The 19627-nt window shown below is 34.1% G+C and overlaps 1 protein-coding gene across 3 annotated transcripts; it reads right to left on the reverse strand.

The window, feature by feature from the left end:
• Positions 1-6889: 6889 nt before the first annotated feature.
• On the reverse strand, positions 6890-19115 carry slc6a16b (solute carrier family 6 member 16b). 3 transcript variants are annotated; one of them, XM_051097651.1, is made up of 12 exons: positions 18857-19115; positions 15306-15510; positions 14975-15132; positions 13498-13618; positions 13215-13390; positions 13004-13114; positions 12509-12750; positions 12193-12376; positions 10479-10680; positions 10211-10370; positions 9971-10133; positions 6890-8367 (listed from the first exon to the last, which is right to left on the reverse strand). In XM_051097651.1, exons 2-12 carry the CDS (start codon positions 15508-15510, stop codon positions 8059-8061), a joined length of 2031 nt encoding a protein of 676 aa, XP_050953608.1. In that variant the 5' UTR covers positions 18857-19115; the 3' UTR covers positions 6890-8058. The 3 variants fall into 3 exon arrangements, with proteins under 3 accessions (XP_050953608.1, XP_050953611.1, XP_050953610.1); XM_051097654.1 differs by lacking the exon at positions 18857-19115 and adding an exon at positions 18335-18492; XM_051097653.1 differs by lacking the exon at positions 18857-19115 and adding an exon at positions 17727-17988.
• Positions 19116-19627: the final 512 nt, after the last annotated feature.

Below are 19627 nucleotides of genomic sequence, written 5' to 3' on the forward strand. Positions count from 1 at the left end.
AGAAAAAATTCTACTCAGCTGTTTTCAACATCATAATGTTTTTTGAGCAGCAAATCAGAATATTAGAATGATTTCCGAAGGATCATGTGAATGGAGTGGTGATGCTTTGAAATAACAAAAATAAATTACATTTTAAAATATATTCAAATAGAAAGCAGTTATTATAAACAGTAAAAATACTTCAAAATTTTACTGTTTATGTTGTACTTTGGATCAAATAAATGCAGGCTTGGTGAGCAAAAGAGGCTTCTTTAAAAAACATTAAAAATCATACTAATCAAAATCCGGTAGTGTACGATGTTCTCTGAACATTCTAAAACAAGTAGTAACATTTAGTAACATTTATTAACATTTTTTAAATGTAGTAACATTTAAAAATGTTAAAAGAAATGTATAACTCAAAAACCGTATAAACAAATTTTCATGCTAACGTTTGAGAACCCTGAACAAACATTATATTAATGTTACAGGAAGAACATCTGTACATAAAATTTTACATTAGACACACTTACTGAGCAATTACTATTAAAGAAATGTTTTACAAAGCTCAGAACGGATCCACTGGCTCTGAAATCAACTTAAAGGCCAATATTTTATAAACAAAATTATTCAAAGACAAACACCTGGTGCCACACATGCAAAAACCCATTTAAGAGCGGTTTTAATAGGTTTTCAGTTTGTTAACATTATTAAATGCATTAGATATCATAAACTATGAACAATTAACTAAATTATTGTATTTTAGCATTAATAAAAGTTATTGTATAACTGAAGGATCATGTGACACTGAAGACTGGAGTAATGATGCTGAAAATTCAGCTTTGATCACAGGAATAAATTATATTTTACAATATATTACAATAGAAAACAGTTATTTGAAATGTTAATAATATTTCACAATATTACTGTTTTTACTGTTTTTTTAAATAAAAAAAATGCAGAAATTCTAAGTCCATTCTAGTTCATACTATTTGAATATTTAACAATTTTAAAGGATAGAACATTCCAATCACAATCTAATCTTTACAATGTTACATTCTCTATATTGATAGCAAAAGAAACTAATAGAATAGAATAGAATAAAACTGAATAGAGTAGAATAGAATAGAATAGAATAGAATAGAATAGAATAGAATAAGAAGGAAAAAAATAGGCTAGAGTAAATAAAAGTGAACAAATAAAAAAACAAATAGAATAGAAAAGTACTAAAAGAAAACAACAGAACAAAAAAGAAATGAACAACACAGAAGTGAACAAGAGAACAGAACATTCTAATGATTAAACATTTAAAGAATGTTACATCAAGCATATTAACAGCAGCCCTGCACTCAAATCTGGAGAGGTTAAAGGTCAAGTTAAAGTGTTTGCTGCAGGGATAGAAGCCGTATAAAATGTCAGGAGCCACATCACTTCAACATACAACTGTAAACTGACCCACAATGCCCTGCGACCACACACACACACACACAGAGCGAGAGAGAGTCTCAGAGGAAGCTCTTCTCCAGATCCTGGGCTGAAATAGTCCTCAGAGGCGGCGGTCTGGACAGAGAGAGCGAGTGAAAGGGAGACGCGCGCTGAGGAGGTGAAAGAGGAGGAGGGAGCGTGATTATTGAAGGAGTGTCTGAAAGAGAGCCGTAACTCCCTCCTCCTTTCTCCATCCTCTGCTGCATCCAGCCCTCCATCACATAACCAGAAAACACAGATGAGGACGAGCTGCTCAGATCTAGAGCGATATCTGACAGAAGCAGAGACATTACAAACCCTCATTAGGTCTATATAATATAACTAGAGCACACAACATTTTGGTAAAATAATAATTTTTAAAGTAGATTAAACTTTATTAGGCTATGCAATACAGAATGAATTAAAAGTATATTTATTATAATTCATAATCTCTTTAAGTTCTTGTATTTTTAAGCATGTATTGCAATGCATTCTGGGATTGTGAGGGATTAATGCTGTGGTTTAATGTGTGAGTACCTGATTCATGCAGCTGAGTGTGTGAGTAAATGTTTTTGGTGTAGAACTGGTTGTAGATGCAATAAACCACAGCCATCAGCGTCAGCGTTCCTATAGCGGCAGCGATGAACACACCCAGCTTATTGTTGTTCTTCATCATATGAACATCTGTCAGTGTAAAACACACAGGTCAGAGGTCACGGGTCAGTAAAGCTTAAAATTAATTTATCATAGGAATGGCAACTATATTCTCTCATGTTCTAGTAGACAAAAATAAAATAAAATTAAAAAATAATCTTAAATAACATAAAATAATCCAAAGATTTGTATAAAATGGATAGAAACTACTAATAAATATAACTAATAAAATAAAATAAAATAAAACTTCATTTTAATCCAACAAGTCTTATAACTTTATCATAGGAACATCATCTACATTCTGGTAGACAAAAATAAAATAAAATAAAATAAAATAAAATAAAATAAAATAGATCCATAAATAATAATAATAATAATTGATATACTCTTAAATAAAAGAATCCAAAACTATATATAAAATGGATAGAACCTACTAATAAATATTACTAATAATCATCTACATTCTGGTAGACAAAAAATAAAATAAAATAAAATAAAATAAAAAAATATTAATAAATAATAAAAATAAAAATAAAACAATCTTAAATAAAATAATATAAAAATGGAAATAAACTACTAATAAATATTACTAATAAAATAAAATTAAACTTAATTTTAATCCAACAAGTCTTATGACTTCATCATAGTAACATCATCTACATTCTGGTAGACAAAAAAAAAAAAAAAAAAAAAAAAAAAAAAAAAAATATATATATATATATATATATATATATATATATATATATATAAAATGGAAAGAAACTACTAATAAATATTATTAATAAAATAATTAATCCAACAAGTCTTATAACTTTATCATAGGAACATTATCCACATTCTGGTAGGAAAAGCTCAATAAAAATTTAATTAAATTAAATTGTAAATGTAAATATAAAATGTAAATAAACTAATAAATAAAAAATATATTAAAAATAGTAATAATAATCTCAACCCAACAAGTCTTAAAATAAACATCATAGGAACAGTACCTACATTCTGGTAGGAAAAGCTCTATCAAAAAAATTGTATGAAATAAAATAAAAATAAATAAATAAAAATAAAATACTGAAATAAGCTACTTATAAATATTACTACTAAAATAAAAAAATAAAATGCGAACTGCAATAAAGAGAACAGAAGTAAACAGAAATTAACACAACAGAAAACATCTCAGAACAGAAAAGTAGTAAATAAAATCGCAACTAATTGGCATCATAATCAAATCTGTAAGGACAAACACACATCAGATGATAGCTCTGTGTGTGTGTGTGTGTGTGTGTGTGTGTGTGTCTTACAGGTTTGTTTGAGTGTGACATGGTCGTGCTGATCAGAGGTCAGTTCCGTTTCTTCTGCTGGGTCGTTGTTGATGGGATTCTGACCCAAACACATACTCACACACACCAGCAACAGCAACCACTTCAACATACTGTAAACACACAGGAGACAGAATCATTATAACAAACAAATACGCCTGATATATAAGTAAAACTGGTCCTGAAACACAAATACAAGAGCTGTTTTTGATCCAGCAGACCCTCAGTGTCCTCTAATGGCCGTGAGCAGAACTGCACTTATCTTTTCATCATCCTCCTCTGAGACTCATTTTCTCATGCTTCCTTTCCTTTAGTAGCTCACATAATAGCTTGGAAACACATGATTATTTACTACCAGTGTTGCTATAGTTAACTAAAACTAAAACTAGTTTAAAGTATAAACCAGTAAAACTTAAATACAGATTAAAATAAAATAAAATCTGAACTTGCCTGACTTAGAAAAAACATTATTTACTAGCAGTGTTGTTATTGCTTACTAAAATTACAACTAGTTTAAAGTTTAAACTAGTAAAACTTAAATATTATTAAAATGAAATGAAATAATAAAACAAAATAAAATATAATAAAATTAGATGAAAAACTTGAATGTAAAATTAACATTCTGCCTTAGCATCTAAATTAAAGTAGTAAAATGATTAAAACTGGAAATAAATAAACAAACAAATAAATAAACAAAAAGCATGACTAGTTTAGAATAAAAAATAAAATAAAATAAAAGATGACTAAACCTGGAACTAAATAAATAAAAGTGTGACTAGTTAAAAATAAATAAATTAATTAAATAATTAATTAAAATAAAATAAAAATATTAGATAAAAACCTTACATGAAAAATAAAAATGCTGCCTTGGCATCTAAATTAAAGTAGTAAAATGACTAAAACTGGAAATAAATAAATAAATAAATAAATTAAAATAAATAGTCACTAGTTTAAAATAAAATAAAATAAAAATATTAGATGAAAAACTTGAATGAAAAATAAAAATGCTGCCTTGGCATCTAAATTAAAGCAGTAAAATTACTAAAACTGGAAATAAATAAATAAAATAAAATAAAATAAAACATGAACAAAAATTATGAACGCTGCCTGACTTGGACATATAATTATTTACTAGCAGTGTTTTTATTGTTTACTAAAACTACAAAAAGTTAAAGTTTAAACTTGTAAAACCTAAATAAATAAAATGATATGTCAATATAAATAAAATATTAAAATAAAAAACAAATGAAAATTAAAAATGCTACATCGGCATCTAAATGAAATAAAGTACTAAACTTACAAAAAAATTTAAAATAAATATAAAATAGTGTAACTAGTTTAAAGTTTAATCTAGTAAAAACTAAATAAAATGTTAATATATTTATATACCAAATTACAAAAATAAAGAAAAGTCACTTCAAACATTCTGAATATCAAATTCTCCTGACTAGTTTATGAATTATGCACATAATTTGTCATTTGTAGGACACTTTCTTTTACTTTCAGATCAAAGTCCACTCATGCATGTTATTTCATTGATAATCGTTTCGCTTATTATAAAAATGACATTAAAACAAGAAACACTCACCTCTAAATCTGGATCATATGCATGTGCTCAATATTAATTACAAATCTATAATAAGAATCAATAAGATCTGATGTGAATCTGAGGTTATGGATGAAGTACTTCAGCGACAGGTTTATGTGCTTGAAAGCGTTTTGAATATTTATATTCCGAACAATTTGACAATAAACACATCACACTTCAGTGCTCAGGTACAGCAGATGAACGAAACACACTAAAGATTCCTCAAATCATTCTGATTCAAACCTTTTTCCACATACCTGATCTCCGTTTCTAGGAAGTTTTGTCCTCCGGTGATTCGTGTCTTTCAGCTGCACTGAGCATCACTTTGTTTGTGGATCGTCTCTTTCCAGGGTGGAGCTTCACACCATGACAACCAAAGTCCCAGGACCATTTGCTCACACACACACACACACAAAAACAGCTAAAGAGGACGGTAAAATCGGGATTTAAAATCTTACCTCTTAAAAAAAAAAAAAAAAAGAATTTTATATATATATATAATTTATATTATATATTATATTATATATATATATATATATATATATATATATATATATATATATATATATATATATATATATCTTTAAAAAGATTTTTAAAAAAATAATGATAATTAAATAAATAAATAAATAAATAAAACAAAAACACACATTTAATTTTAAAAGAAAAACAACACAAAAGTATAAATAAAAAAAGTAAATAAAAAATGAAAAAGTAAAATAAAATAAAATAAACAAAATATGTAATTTATATACCATAAATTGTTCATTTTCAGTAATGATTCATATAAATGAAAATCAAACATTCAAATATTATTTCCCTTCATGCAGCAAAAAAAAAAAAAAAAGGTAAAATAAGCCAGATGTTTGCAATCCAGACAAGAGCTTTATACAGAAAAAGAAAACAAAAGTCATATGAGGGTTCAAATAACCATTTATACAGAAACCAGATCATCATCATGAGGCAAACTGTACAAAATGTCCATTTGTTTGCACAGCATGACCATCAACCAAACATTTACACAAACCAAAGACCTCAGAATTGTGTTTCTGACTTTAACAAAAAGCAAAAGGAGGAGGAAATACTGAAAACATACTGTAGCGTGAAACACTTACAACAACGACAATAAAATCACCCTTCAAGATTAGAGATTTCTCAAGTATTCTACATGAGGAATAGACTTAAATTACATCATTTCATCATATATATTACTGACCACAACAAACTTCTTACAAACAGAGTTCAAGCTACTGAACAAACACAGAAGACCCATCAAACCCCTGTGAGAGGCAAAGATAACATGACTTCAAAATGACTACAAGCCATAAAATGTCTGGCCTACGGGTCAGATGTTCGCTTTTAGAAACGTGTCTGAGAAAAATACAAAAGCGGGGATATTTTACAAATGGAAACAAAAATATTTCTGTACAATATAAAATTAATAGTAAATCTTCTTCTGAAAAAGCTGCATTAAAATACTTCATAAGAAATCACACGTGTGTCACATAAAAACTACAACTGGAAGCATGTTGGAAAAAAATATACAATTATAATAATAATAATAATATTATTATCTCATATATATATATATATATATATATATATATATATATATATATATATAAACTACAGCAATCATCATATATTTATATATACATATACATACATATATATATATATATATATATATATATATATATATTTATATACAAGAGAGAGAGAGAGAGAGAGAGAGAGAGAGAGAGAGAGAGAGAGAGAGCACCAACTACAGCAATCAAAAAAAAAAAAATAATAATAATAATAATAATAATTATTATTATTATTATTATTATTATTATTATTATTATATACATTTTTATACATTTATATAAATTTTTTTTGATGATTGCTGTAGTTGGTGCTCAAAAAAAGAGCCTGAAATGTTACAAAGATAAATAAATAAACATGTTTTAAAAATCCAATAGTATTTTTTCCTCGCAAAAAAAAAAAAAAAAAAAAAAAAAAAAAAAACGTCCAGGTCATATTGTGCAGAAAAAAATAAAGACGAAATATGACAGACATTTCTGTTCAGAAAACACACACAAAATTTCCCATGTTGTAGGTCTGAAACTCTGTATTTGTCCAGGTCTTAGTTATGGGTGAATATTTCATGGCTCAAAAAGTCTTTTGAACACACAATGTACCTTTTTACAGATATGAGCTCAAATACTCACTTAAATAATGACACTAAACGCAGAACACATCAGAATGGACTAACATTAACCCTTTGATGGTCATTATTAATGACCTTTGACCCCTACACAAGTCAAACCAGCTGTCCTCTTGATATGTCAAGTGTGTTTTTGTTCACGACAACAAGGTATTGATTAACTAAATCATCATTCTGGAAGAAAAAAATGATTTGGAATGATTTTTTTTAGACCGCTGTGACTTGATTCACGCATTGAAGTGTTAATGATATCAACGGAGACGAAGCACTGGCTGCTTCTTCAGTATCGTACAGTTCAAATAACACCGACGGGTCAAACCCATCATCAACACCTTTATGCAAAAACATGATAAAATAACCTTGTCAGATCACTAAAGCAGCAGGACCGTCAGTTACCAAATGATTAGACCAGCGTAACAGGTAGCTATAGTGTTGCAATGTTGTTCAACGTTTACCTGGACTCACCAAACGCAGGTACAACTCAGCCGGTACCATTACTATACTGTACTTAAAACCAAAGTTCACTCCAAAAAGGAAACCGCCATCAAAGCTGCATATAAAGACTAATATAACGGTAACAGCTCAACAGATGTCAACTTCTGTGAAAAGAGCAGCCGGCATAAACGGCTAAAAAGCTCCAGAAGATCATCTGAGATGTTGTGAGCCAAGCTGATGACAATTTTCCTTTTTGAGATGAACTAGTCCTTTACGAACAGTTGTTTTTCTGCCCGTATGCACCGATTAAAATGATTGTTCCCAACAGCAAAGTATGCTAATAAAATGGTCTTGATTTAAATAGGTCCTTCTCAGACATTTGTAAACTCCAATGAAGGTTGTGCTGTAGTTTCTTCTCATAACGCGCTTGATTCAAAGTGTTCAATGTGGCCGTTTTGCAAGTGATAGTCGTTGTTTTCTTGAAGCAAAGGGGAAAAGGAATTTGGGCCATCTCCTGAGGGTGGTAACGTGCTGAGTGGGGTCAGATCCATGTCTGTGGTGGCACACGGCACGTATCTCGCCTCAGCGTCTTGCGGAGACTGGCCGAGCCGTTCGAGGAGGAAGAAATGTATGTACCCGATGGGAACGGGAAGAAATGCGACACAGATGAGCGTGCTCAGGACAGCAATAGCCCAGCCTGGATAAGGCAGCACTTCCTTAGACGCCTGGGAGAAAAGTTGGATAGAGCAATGTTAGTTATCTCGTATGGACATGACAAGTCAGAAAAATAATAATAGCAATTGTTCATGAGTCCCTTGTTTGTGCTGAACAGTTTAACTGCCCGCTGTTCAGAAAAATCCTTCAGAATTCAGAAAAATCCTTCAGGTCCTACAAATTATTTGGTTTTGCAGCATTTTTGTGTATTTGAACCCTTTCCAACAATGACTCTATGATTTTGAGATCCATCTTTTCACACTGAAGACAACTGAGGGACTCATATGCAACTATTACAGAAGGTTCAAACGTTCACTGATGCTCCAGAAGGAAAAAAAAATGATGCATTAAGAGTCGGGGTGAAAACTTTTGAAGAGAATGATGTTGATGAACATTTTTCTTATTTCGCCTAAATATCATATTTTTTAATTTAGTTCTGCCCTTCAGAAACTACAGAAGATACTTACATGTTTCCCAGAAGACCAAATAAGTAAAATTTACCCTGATATTCAAATTCAACAAGGTTTCACCTGGCTCTTAATGCATCGTTTTTTTCCTTCTGGAGCATCAGTGAGCGTTGAACCTTCTGTAATAGTTGCATATGAGTCTCAGTTGTCTTCAGTGTGAAAAAATGGATCTCAAAAATCATACATTGTTGGAAAGGGTTCAAATACACAAAATAGTGCAAAAACCAAATGATTTTTGGAACCTGAAGGATTACTATCACTATATAAAAAAAAAAAAAAAAAAAAACAGCTGTGGATCATTTAGGTAACAACACAGTATTAAGAATCAAGCGCATGTAAACTTTTGAACTGGTTAATTTTTATAAATTCAATTCGTACCAACATATGAATATCATACGTATGTGTCAAAAAACGTGCAATATACAATCATTTACACCTTTGAAAAATTTCTCATAGACCTTTAATGCCATAAGTCAAACAGGCCCACTGAGTTTCGTTCCAATCAACGTCCTTAAAGCTTGTCTTGCTCAAACTTCATGTTTTTTGAGAAACACAAATGTCCTTAGAGCGTGCGTGCCAATTTTCACATCAATAGGACAAATGGTTGTGTAGTTATGGCTGTTTTTATGTTTTTTGCCTCTTATAGTGCCACCAAATGGCCAAGCTCCATGACTTTTTTCATCTGACCTCAGATTTAGCTCTTGCATATGCGTTGTTAGGTTGGCAAAGATATTTTGTAAGTTGTAAGATAAGTTCTTCCTGCACTGGTTTGTTTCCACAACTTTTGTGAATTAGTCCTAAGTTTTTCAAAAAATGCAAAACACCCCGTCTCCAGGGTGACAGACAAATGAGCCAAAGATTCCAACGACATAAGACACTTGAGCCTGCAACAAACTGTTTAGGATTTACGAGTGATTTTATACTTTTAATCGCTGTAGCACCCCGTTAGGTCGATTGGGGCGAGCCTTGGTGACGTTGTAGACGGTGTGAGCACTACCATTCCTCCAAGTTTCAAGTCTCTACGACTTACGGTTTGGTCGATCTGATTAGTTTTACGTGGAGATTGTTGATCCTTGGACATTCTAACAATTACTATGATGAGGATTACAAATAAATCAGTTAAATTTTATTCCAAGACCCATTTTACCTTTTCTCTGTTCCAGGCGGTGTATGTGGGATGCTCCAAGATCATCTTCAGCAGACTGGCACCCAAGAGCCCCAGCATAGCGACCGGACACACATACTTCCACAGGTATTTGTACACTACAGGAAGCGGTCGACCCAACATCCGCTTCAGGTCCTCCAAAAACCTGCATTTATACACATTAATGCACAAAACCAACACAGATAAACACAGCTGTACTTGAACTCAGAGAGTCTGTGATACCTGTCGGCTCCATAAACCCAGGCCACGCTGAGGGTCTGAAAGATGACGACGATGATGAGGGGAAGTGTGGCGGAATAGTCATCAAACATCGTCACGAAGTAGTTTCCACAGCGTTGAGTGAACATGAGACCGATCAGAAAGCCCACTGCACAGCTGCACACTGGGAGAAAGACAAAATCAGATTAGCAATTACAGTCACGCAAAACACAACAATAGTGATTAAATAAACCCAAATATAAGAGAGAAATAGAACGGGCGGGAGTGTTACTTGTGAAGAGGAGTTTGTGTTTGCGTAGCGTCTTAAAGGTGTCTGTCAGCGGAGTCAGTATTCCAGCCATGGTGCCGAACATGGTGGACAAACCCAGATTGAGCAGCATAAGGAAGAACAGCACCGACCAGAACGGACTCCCAGGAAACAACGTCATGGCTTCAGTGAATGCTATGAACGCTAAACCGGTTCCTTCCACACCCTGAGAGAGAAAATGAAAATTGCAAAGTAACTGAAAATTGCAAACCGTTCATCTGAGTCATTCCTTACAAAAGAAAGACTGCAGAAATCATCAAAACTACAGGTGTATTCATTTCCATTACTTTAGACCTGGAAATCATATTTTTGACACCCCAGCAACCACCCAAAACATTGCAATAATGCCCTAGCAACCACTTAAAAATATTCCAATAACCTAGCAACCACTTAAATCAAGGTAATACCCCTAGCAACCACCCAAACATTCCAATATCCTAGCAACTGTTCAAAACAAAGTAACACCCCTGCAACCACCCAAAACATTTGAATAATACCCTAGCAACCACTTAAATAACCTAGCAACCACTTAAAACAAAGACCCCAGCAACCACCTGAAACATTCCAATAACCTAGCAACCACTCAAAACAAAGTAATACCCCTAGCAACCACCTGAAGCATTCCAAAAATATCCTAGCAACCCCCTAAAACATTCCAGCAATACCCTAGCAACCACCCAAAACATTTCAATAATAACCTAGCAACCACTTAAAATATTCCAATAACCTAGCAACTACTCAAAATTAAGTAATACCCAGCAATCACCCCAAACATTCCAATAACCTACCAACCACTCAAAACAAAGTAATACCCTAGCAACCACCCAAAACAATACCTTAGCAACTCCCGAAAACATTCCAATAACCTAGCAACCACTCAAAAAGTAATACCCCTAGCAACCACCCAAAATATTCCAATATCCTAGCAACCACTGAAAACAAACAAGCTTGCAACCACCCAAAACATTTGAATAATACCCTAGCAGCCACTTAAATCTCAGTAACCTAGCAACCACTTAAAACAAAGACCCAGCAACCACCTGAAACATTCCAATACCCTAGCAACCCCCTAAAACATTCCAGCAATACCCTAGCAACCACCCAAAACATTTCAATAATAACCTAGCAACCACTTAAAATATTCCAATAGCCTAGCAAATGCTCAAATCAATGTAATACCCCAGCAACCACCCAAAACATTCCAATACCCTAGCAACCACTCAAAAAGTAATACCCCAGCAACCACCCAAAACATTCCAATATCCTAGCAACCACCCAAAACATTTGAATAATACCCTAGGAACCACTTAAATATCCCAATAACCTAGCAACCACTTAAAACAAAGACCCCAGCAACCACCTGAAACATTCCAATATCCTAGCAACCGCTCAAATCACCCAAAATGCAACCACCCAAAATATTTGAATAATATCCTAGCAACCACCTGAAACATTCCAATACCCTAGCAACCCCCTAAAACATTCCAGCAATACCCTAGCAACCACCCAAAACATTTCAATAATACCCTAGCAACCACCCAAAACATTCCAATAACCTAGCAACCACTCAAAACAAAGCAATACCACCAGCAACAACCCAAAACATCAAGCATAGAAAGTTTTGAATCACATTTTCTTCAGAAAATAATAAAATAAAACATCTAGTTGTGTTCTGTACCTGTTTCAGCTCCTCCTCCAGGCTGCAGGCGGTGATGTTGTAACCAGGGATATTCAGCTGCTGGCCCTGAATCCTGTACCACTCCTCATACTTGTCCAATGTGATGCTCTCCACATCTGACACATTGATTAAGAGGTCAGGTAAAGAAGTGCTGTGCCCCGCTTTAAACAAGTCCTTCACGTTACTGCAACACACACAAACACACAGCTAAACATCTTAAAGCTGTAGTGCAACATACTTAAAGATACTTGAGGCATTCTAATAGATTTTAAGATCAAATATTCGCAAATCATTTGTGTCTGAGCTGCATACTGACCGTTTAACACACTCGGTGGCGATGGTTTTGGCTCTGAAGCCCAGCACGGCAAACACCACCAGCGTGGCCAGAACAGACGTCATGAAGTTGACGCCAGATACAGTGAACGCGTCTCGATGGCAGTTGTTGTTCCGAGGGTTGTAGGAAGAATACGCGATCACAGAACCGAAACCCAAACCCAGAGCGAAGAAAACCTGAGTCGCTGCCTGACGCCACACCTGAACATCGCCCCAGATCTCCAGCTGAGAGAAACCAACCAGAACAATTGATTATTTTAAACTAAACATTTGTAATCGTTCGTGAAATTTACTAGCAATTTCTAAGTGAAAACTGCTTCTACACCAATTTTTTCAGTGTATATAACATGCCCATAGAGTAAAGACACTGATTTGGTGATTGTTTTTATGGACTACAGTGTCTAATTAATAAATTCCACCCATATTCTAGACTTCAACTCAACAAGAAACTTACAAAGTCATGTAATGATCTACATACCCTGGGGTAAAACATGAATTTAATGCCCTCGGACGCCCCGTCTAGCGTCACGCCTCTGATCAGGAAACACAGCAGCACCACGTACGGAAACACGGAGGAGAAATACATCACCTACACACAACCGACACCAATTAATATGATCAATAATCAAATTACAACATACAATAAACATCATATGTACATTCACTTTCAAAACATGGACTACAAATACCTTGCCAGTCGATTTGATGCCCTTGTACATGCCCAGACAAACGATGACCCAAGCGGCCAGCAGACACCCAGTAATGATATAGTTAAACTCTCCTGTTTCATCAATGGAATCTGTGATATCCAGAGCTTTACGGTACCAGAAATACGCCGTGGGAGAGCTGGCGGCACATTCCTTCACTATGAGCGAAAACAATAAACGCATCTCCATATAAAATAAGTCACATTTCTGGCATCAGTGAAAACGACTAACTTTATATTGCATTACACAAGCTCCTAATCCTTACCGGTGCCGTTGCCTTCTGTCGGACAGTTTTCCCATGGTAGAGGATACTGGAAAGAACTTCCCATGTAAAAAATACTCCAGCCGATGATTACGTTGTAATACAGAGCTACAAAGAAACACACCTGGGAAATAAAAAGAGAAAAGGAAAACAATGTATTCAAGAGTAAATTAACATGAAGTTCTAACAATGTTTACATGTCTAGCTTTTAATAAGCTTAAAGGAGAAGTCCACTTCCAGAACAACAATTCACAAATGATTTACTAACCCTTTGTCATCCAAGATGTTCATGACTTTCTGTCTTCAGTCGTAAAGAAATTATGTTTTTTGAGGAAAACATTTTAGGATTTTTCTCCATATAATGGACTTCATTGATGTCCCGATTGTGAATTCCTAAATGTAGTTTAAATGCAGCTTCAAAGCGCTCTAAACGTTCCCAGCCGAGGAAGAACGGTCTTATCTAGCGAAACGATCGGTCATTTTTTTCTGAAAATAACATTTTTACAAATAACAATGTTTACAAAGCGAACACGCAAAGACTAAGAAAGTCTCGTTCAGCAAAATGAACAAATCTTTTTGAGTCATTTCGTTCATTTTAGCAAAATATAATTAAAATGTTACATGTTACTTCCCTAACACATCTACTGCTTACACAAACGTTGATCACACGACAAACAAAACTATAATGCTATAAGAAACAGAAAAGATTCATTCATTGTTTACCTGGGTCTTTAGTCTATGATTAGCTCACCTCACCTCTTATCTGACAAGTTTTCGGGTTCGAGTCGTTCGTTTATCACGTGACAGCCCCATAAGATGAACGAATGACTCAAAAAACCCGAAGACTCAAAACAGGCGAACCAATTCCAGTACAGAACCTAACAGGATGCTGCGCATGTGCGACTGAACGAATCACTCCCCGAGACGACTCATTCTTCCCGAGTCACACTGAAGATTCGTTCAAAATGAATGAATCGTTCAAGAATGACACATTACTAATTTAGCATTGTGGACGCGCATCCCAGAGCCTGTGCTACACAAGCTTTTGTGCTTAAAAAGTATACAAATTTTTATTTTCCCCCCCAAAAAAAAAAAAAAAAAAAATCATAATAATAATAATAATAATAATAATAATAATAATTCGCTAGATAAGACCCTTCTTCCTTGGCTGGGATCTTTTAGAGCCCTTTGAAGCTGCATTTAAACTACATTTTGGAAGTTCAAAATCGGGGGACCAATCAAGTCCATTATATGGAGAAAAATCCTGAAATGCTTTCCTCAAAAACCATAATTTCTGTACAACTAACAAGAGAAAGACATGAACATCTTGGATGACAAGGGGGTGAGTAAATTATTTGTGAATTGTTGTTCTAGAAGTGGACTTCTTTAAAGTCAAACCAAGTGTGCCAAAGACTCAATGTCCCAAAACTGAAATCTTTATGTACCAGTGCAATTAACCAAAAAAACAAATATTACTCACCACACAGCTGGAGTAGCCAATGCCAACAAGTTTTGGAGAAATATGTCTCCAGACGCCGATGCTGCCCTGTCTGATACTCTGACCCGCCGCCAGCTCCAGAAAAAACAACGGCACACCGACCAGCCCCATCAACAGCACATACAGCAATATGAACGCTCCTGAAAGACATGACACAGGGTAGCTCTTCAGGAATATTGCTATTTTCAAGGGTTTTTCCAGGTCTTAAATTTCAAAAAGTCAAATTTAAGTACTTCAGGCACTTTAAGCACCAAACTAAAAACAAGTGCGGACATTATTTGCATCCAGTCAAAACGATCTCCTTCTCACTCACCTCCTCCATTCTGGTGGCAGAGGTACGGGAATCTCCAAACGTTTCCCAATCCCACACTGAATCCCACCTGAGCGAGGAAATATTCCACTTTACTGTCCCATCCATCTCGTGCCGTTTCCATCACGACCTCCTGCTCGACCCCTAAACCCAGTTCAGCCTCGTTCTGCTCTCCATCTGCAGGCAACGGTGGTTTCTCTGACGTCATCTGTAAGATAAACAGACACTTGTCTGCCCATTCAAACAAATTATACATAAACCCACAGCGGATTTATCTTTGTTATAAAATGTGCCGCTATAAAAATCTCTTATCTTGCCAGTTCAGTCATAAAACTGCTCAATCACGTGTTTTGCTTTATGTCTGACAGCTATTCAAGATCACTTCCGTTTGAGTAATCAGTCAAAACAAATGATGGAGCAAAAACTACACAACAGCATTAGAAGCCAGTCATGTAAACACGGTTTGATCTGTGAATTTCCATAATTTTTTTCATTTCCAGTTCTTTGTAAATACTCGATATGGATTTTATAAACTGATTTGCTAATTAATAAATTTACACTGAACACACTAAAACTCAATTACAACCTCAGTAAAGATTGCTTATAATACAGAACGCGTTTTATTTTTCTAAAATCTGCATAATTATGAATATTTTTAGCCATAAAGGTTATTGACGACTTGCAATTAAACTAAATCTTGATCTTGTTTTTCAGAATGACATCTTTCAATGCGTTTCTTCGAATATGCTAATTACCACAAACAATACTACTATACATTATTGTACTACTTATAAGTATACAGTGTTGGGGAGTAACTAGTTACATGTAACGGAATTACTTAATTTAATTACAAAATAAATGTAATTGTAATTAGTTACAGTTACTGAGAAAAAATGTGTAATTAAATTAGTTACTTTTGAAAAATGCCAGTGATTACAAAGGGGATTACATCAGATTTTTTTTTTCGCACACCCACCCCCACTTACAGATTCAATTGACTTAAATTGCATTGACTGCTCTAAAATGAGACACCAATGTTTCAGGAGTTTAGGACACAGAACAGGACACATGCTTATTCGATAACTGTTTTATTTTCTATTTGGGTTTATTCATAAACTTTATTTTTTAAGATAGTTTTAGCATTGTTAGATGCTAGTGTTTTCTGTCATAACTATGCAGATATTTGATTTCAAACCCAGTATCATAGCTATTAAACTATTTCTTGTTATGATGTTATTTATGTTATGATCTAGTTATGACATATAGCGCAACTGCGCTCACGGTGACCCGAGTTCGATTCCAGTCTCGAGGTCCTTTGCTGATCCCGCTCCCCTCTCTCCTCCCAGCTCTTTCCTGTCATCTCTCTACTGTCCTATCACAATAAAAGGCATAAAAAGCCCCAAAAAATAAGTAAACAAATAAAAAAGTGAATTTGTGGTGGCTGTGCTTTAAATTAAATTATTACACAGCTCAGACTATTTTGGGGCAACTTAACTTGGTGCTATACGCTTGATAATTTTTCTTGGCGGAAGCTTTGCGTTTGGTTAGCTAATAAAATATCAAAGCTTAATTCAATATTATCTATACAATTTCTTAATTCTGTTATCCTGGCATCGTTGACTTCATACAAACTATCTATTGTTTCATACAAACGCAGCTGCTGCCATTTTTCTTTTTTTTTTGGTACACTGTAATGGATTATAAGATAACTAACAAACTAGTACTACTACTTGATTATTTATATATTTATAGAATTATTTTAATTATTATACTTAGAAAAGTAATCGAATAGTAATTAAAAGTAATGTTACACTACTTTAATAAAGTAATTGAAAAGTTACACTACTTATTACATTTTAAATCAAGTAACTTGTAATCTGTAACCTATTACATTTCCAAAGTAACCTTCCCAACACTGTAAGTATACTGTTATTTTAATCATCATAAACAATAAAAGACTAAATATTCTAATTATTAATACAATATTCAAGTGGGTAAAGATTTAAAAAAGAACAATGTGAAAAGTAGATGGACCACAATGAGTTTGAGCACACTTTCAATGTAAAAGACATTTTTTTCTTCTAATTTCCTGACTTTTACGTTGATTTCTATCACCATGAAGTGCGCATGCGTACGTTTCCCCAACACTGACAGCAGGAAACATTGCTCAACTGCCACTCTAAAACGATTATTCAGTAAAATAAATAAATTAATATGTTCTTCAGTGCAAGATCAATCCAAACCAAAAGCTGTTTAGTGAGATCTAACACTGCAGAGCCGGCAAGGAAGTCGAACCTATCACAGTCGGCTAATGAATGAAACTAAAATGAAATAATCCCCTATATGCGTCCAAATTAGCATGCAAAACAGTAAAGCTGTGTATTATTATTTACACAGTAAATATAACATTAAATAAATTCTCACCGCTGCTCTTTTCTCTTTCTGTCTTTTGATTCTCAAAGGCACGTCCACGTGGTAAAGACTTATGGCGCGCGTTATTGTCGCCGGTTTACACGCGTGGCTCAAATCCTCTTAATAATACCGCTTCTCAAGTTCCCGAAGCATACAAATACATATTAAAGAAACAAATAACTTATTTAAAAGTATAGCAACAGAAGAAAACAATATATTATCTCCCGCGTTTGACTGTGGTTTACTCCTCCATAATGTTGTGGGTTTACAGAATCACAGGCAACTCCCTCCTCCGCGGGGTTGCCAGGTTTTCCCAACAAAACCCCGCCCATTTGATACCGGGGGAGCAACCCCTGATAAAATTCACATTCCGTGGGCATTCCACGTTTTTAGGGTCGCTTCACACTCGCTTCAACCCGCGGACATGAAAAACAACCCGAGAGAAGAGTGTTAAAGTAAAACAATTCCGCCTGAAAACCGTGGACTTGGCAACACTGCCCGCGCGTCCTGCCATATTCCACGTACAAATCTAAGTGATTTTGCCTGATTTATCATTTTATTATTTTTTTTAACTTATATAAGCATTATAAAACAGCTAATTTATAGGAAGAAACACTCACCGTTGATGATGCTTTAAATCTAATGCATTATTTTTCATTTTTTTGTGCATACGAATAAGTTTACCATCAGTAACCATCTGTCTCTATATAATCAGCTGTTTATTTATATTTTAGCATGATTCCCCATGTGCTGTACAGTTCTACTGTTCACTTCCTTCAGAAAGTTGATGACTGACGCAACTCCAGAACAGAATTACGATTATATTGTAAAAGTCACTCCCAGCAGGTGGCGCTGTTGGCATTTTGCATCTTATTTCACTGTCAAAGTGACCCAACTGACCAGGACAAAACTTTACTCTCATATATCGTAAATAAGCCTTGTCAGGGTTAACAATAGCCTTAGATTGTTCTAAGTTTAATTTAATAAAAGCAACATATTACATTAAACTACACAGGCTCTCTAATGAAAGTTTAACACCATTTTTAACTTTTTTTTTTAAAACTAAAACTATCTAAATGTCATCTGACTTAATAATAAGTAAATAATAGTAATAATAACCATCAGGCTTTGTTATAACCTACCTCTCTTAGGACTGACAATGTACCAGATTCCTCCTAGTTGTCCTCTGAAGATCAGACGCAAATCAAAGAAATTATCCAACACTTTTAAACACAAATTCAGATGAAATGTGAGGACCCCAAAGACCAACAAAACAATAAAAACGCTTCAGGATCATCGATCATCTACATTTTAAAAAACAGGTGCTGAGCACCGAAGAGAAACTTCATCCCTATGGAGTTTATTTTGCCACGTTGAGTCACATTCCAGCTGTCAATCACAAGTAAGAACCGCCCAATCAGATCAAAGACAGCGGCCAGGTCCCGCCCACAGTGGTGTGCTTCAAGAAGAAAAAGCATGTGGGACTTAACAGAGATAAACAGAACACTGACCTGAGAAATGACATGACCTCTTCAGAAAATAACAGTGTGAATAAGTACAGAGAAATGTATAGTGACGCGTTTTCTAAAAGTTTAACATCTCTAAGCGCCGCCTTTCATAATGCTTTACTTTTGTAATAAAAAAGTTGGCCATGACCCCGAAACATTATTTTATAATTACCTGATGACAAACATATTTCCCAAAGAATATATCTGAACAATTATGACGTGTGCTCCCTATTTAGAACAAGCTATGCCATTGAATCTTGTGTGTTGTATAAATTGTATATGTAAAATTCAATTACTTTTTGGGCTGTTAATTAATCACACCACAGTAGATTATATAATGTGTATATTTAACAATAAATAAATAAATAAATAATCTGAGTTGTTCACATACTGTGTATGGCCTCA

The sequence above is a fragment of the Labeo rohita genome, chromosome 24 (genome assembly GCF_022985175.1).
Source record: "Labeo rohita strain BAU-BD-2019 chromosome 24, IGBB_LRoh.1.0, whole genome shotgun sequence".
Classification (NCBI taxonomy): Eukaryota; Metazoa; Chordata; class Actinopteri; order Cypriniformes; family Cyprinidae; genus Labeo; species Labeo rohita.

Bases quoted from the DNA above. Each gene is read 5' to 3' on its own strand.
- slc6a16b (XM_051097651.1), bottom strand. From the start codon at position 15,510: ATGACGTCAGAGAAACCACCGTTGCCTGCAGATGGAGAGCAGAACGAG. The intron at 13,619-14,974 runs GTGAGTAATATT...TTTATTTCCCAG, and splicing joins TTGGCTACTCCAGCTGTGTG to GTGTGTTTCTTTGTAGCTCT. The intron at 13,115-13,214 runs GTATTTGTAGTC...GGTTGTGTGTAG, and splicing joins GCATCAAATCGACTGGCAAG to GTGATGTATTTCTCCTCCGT.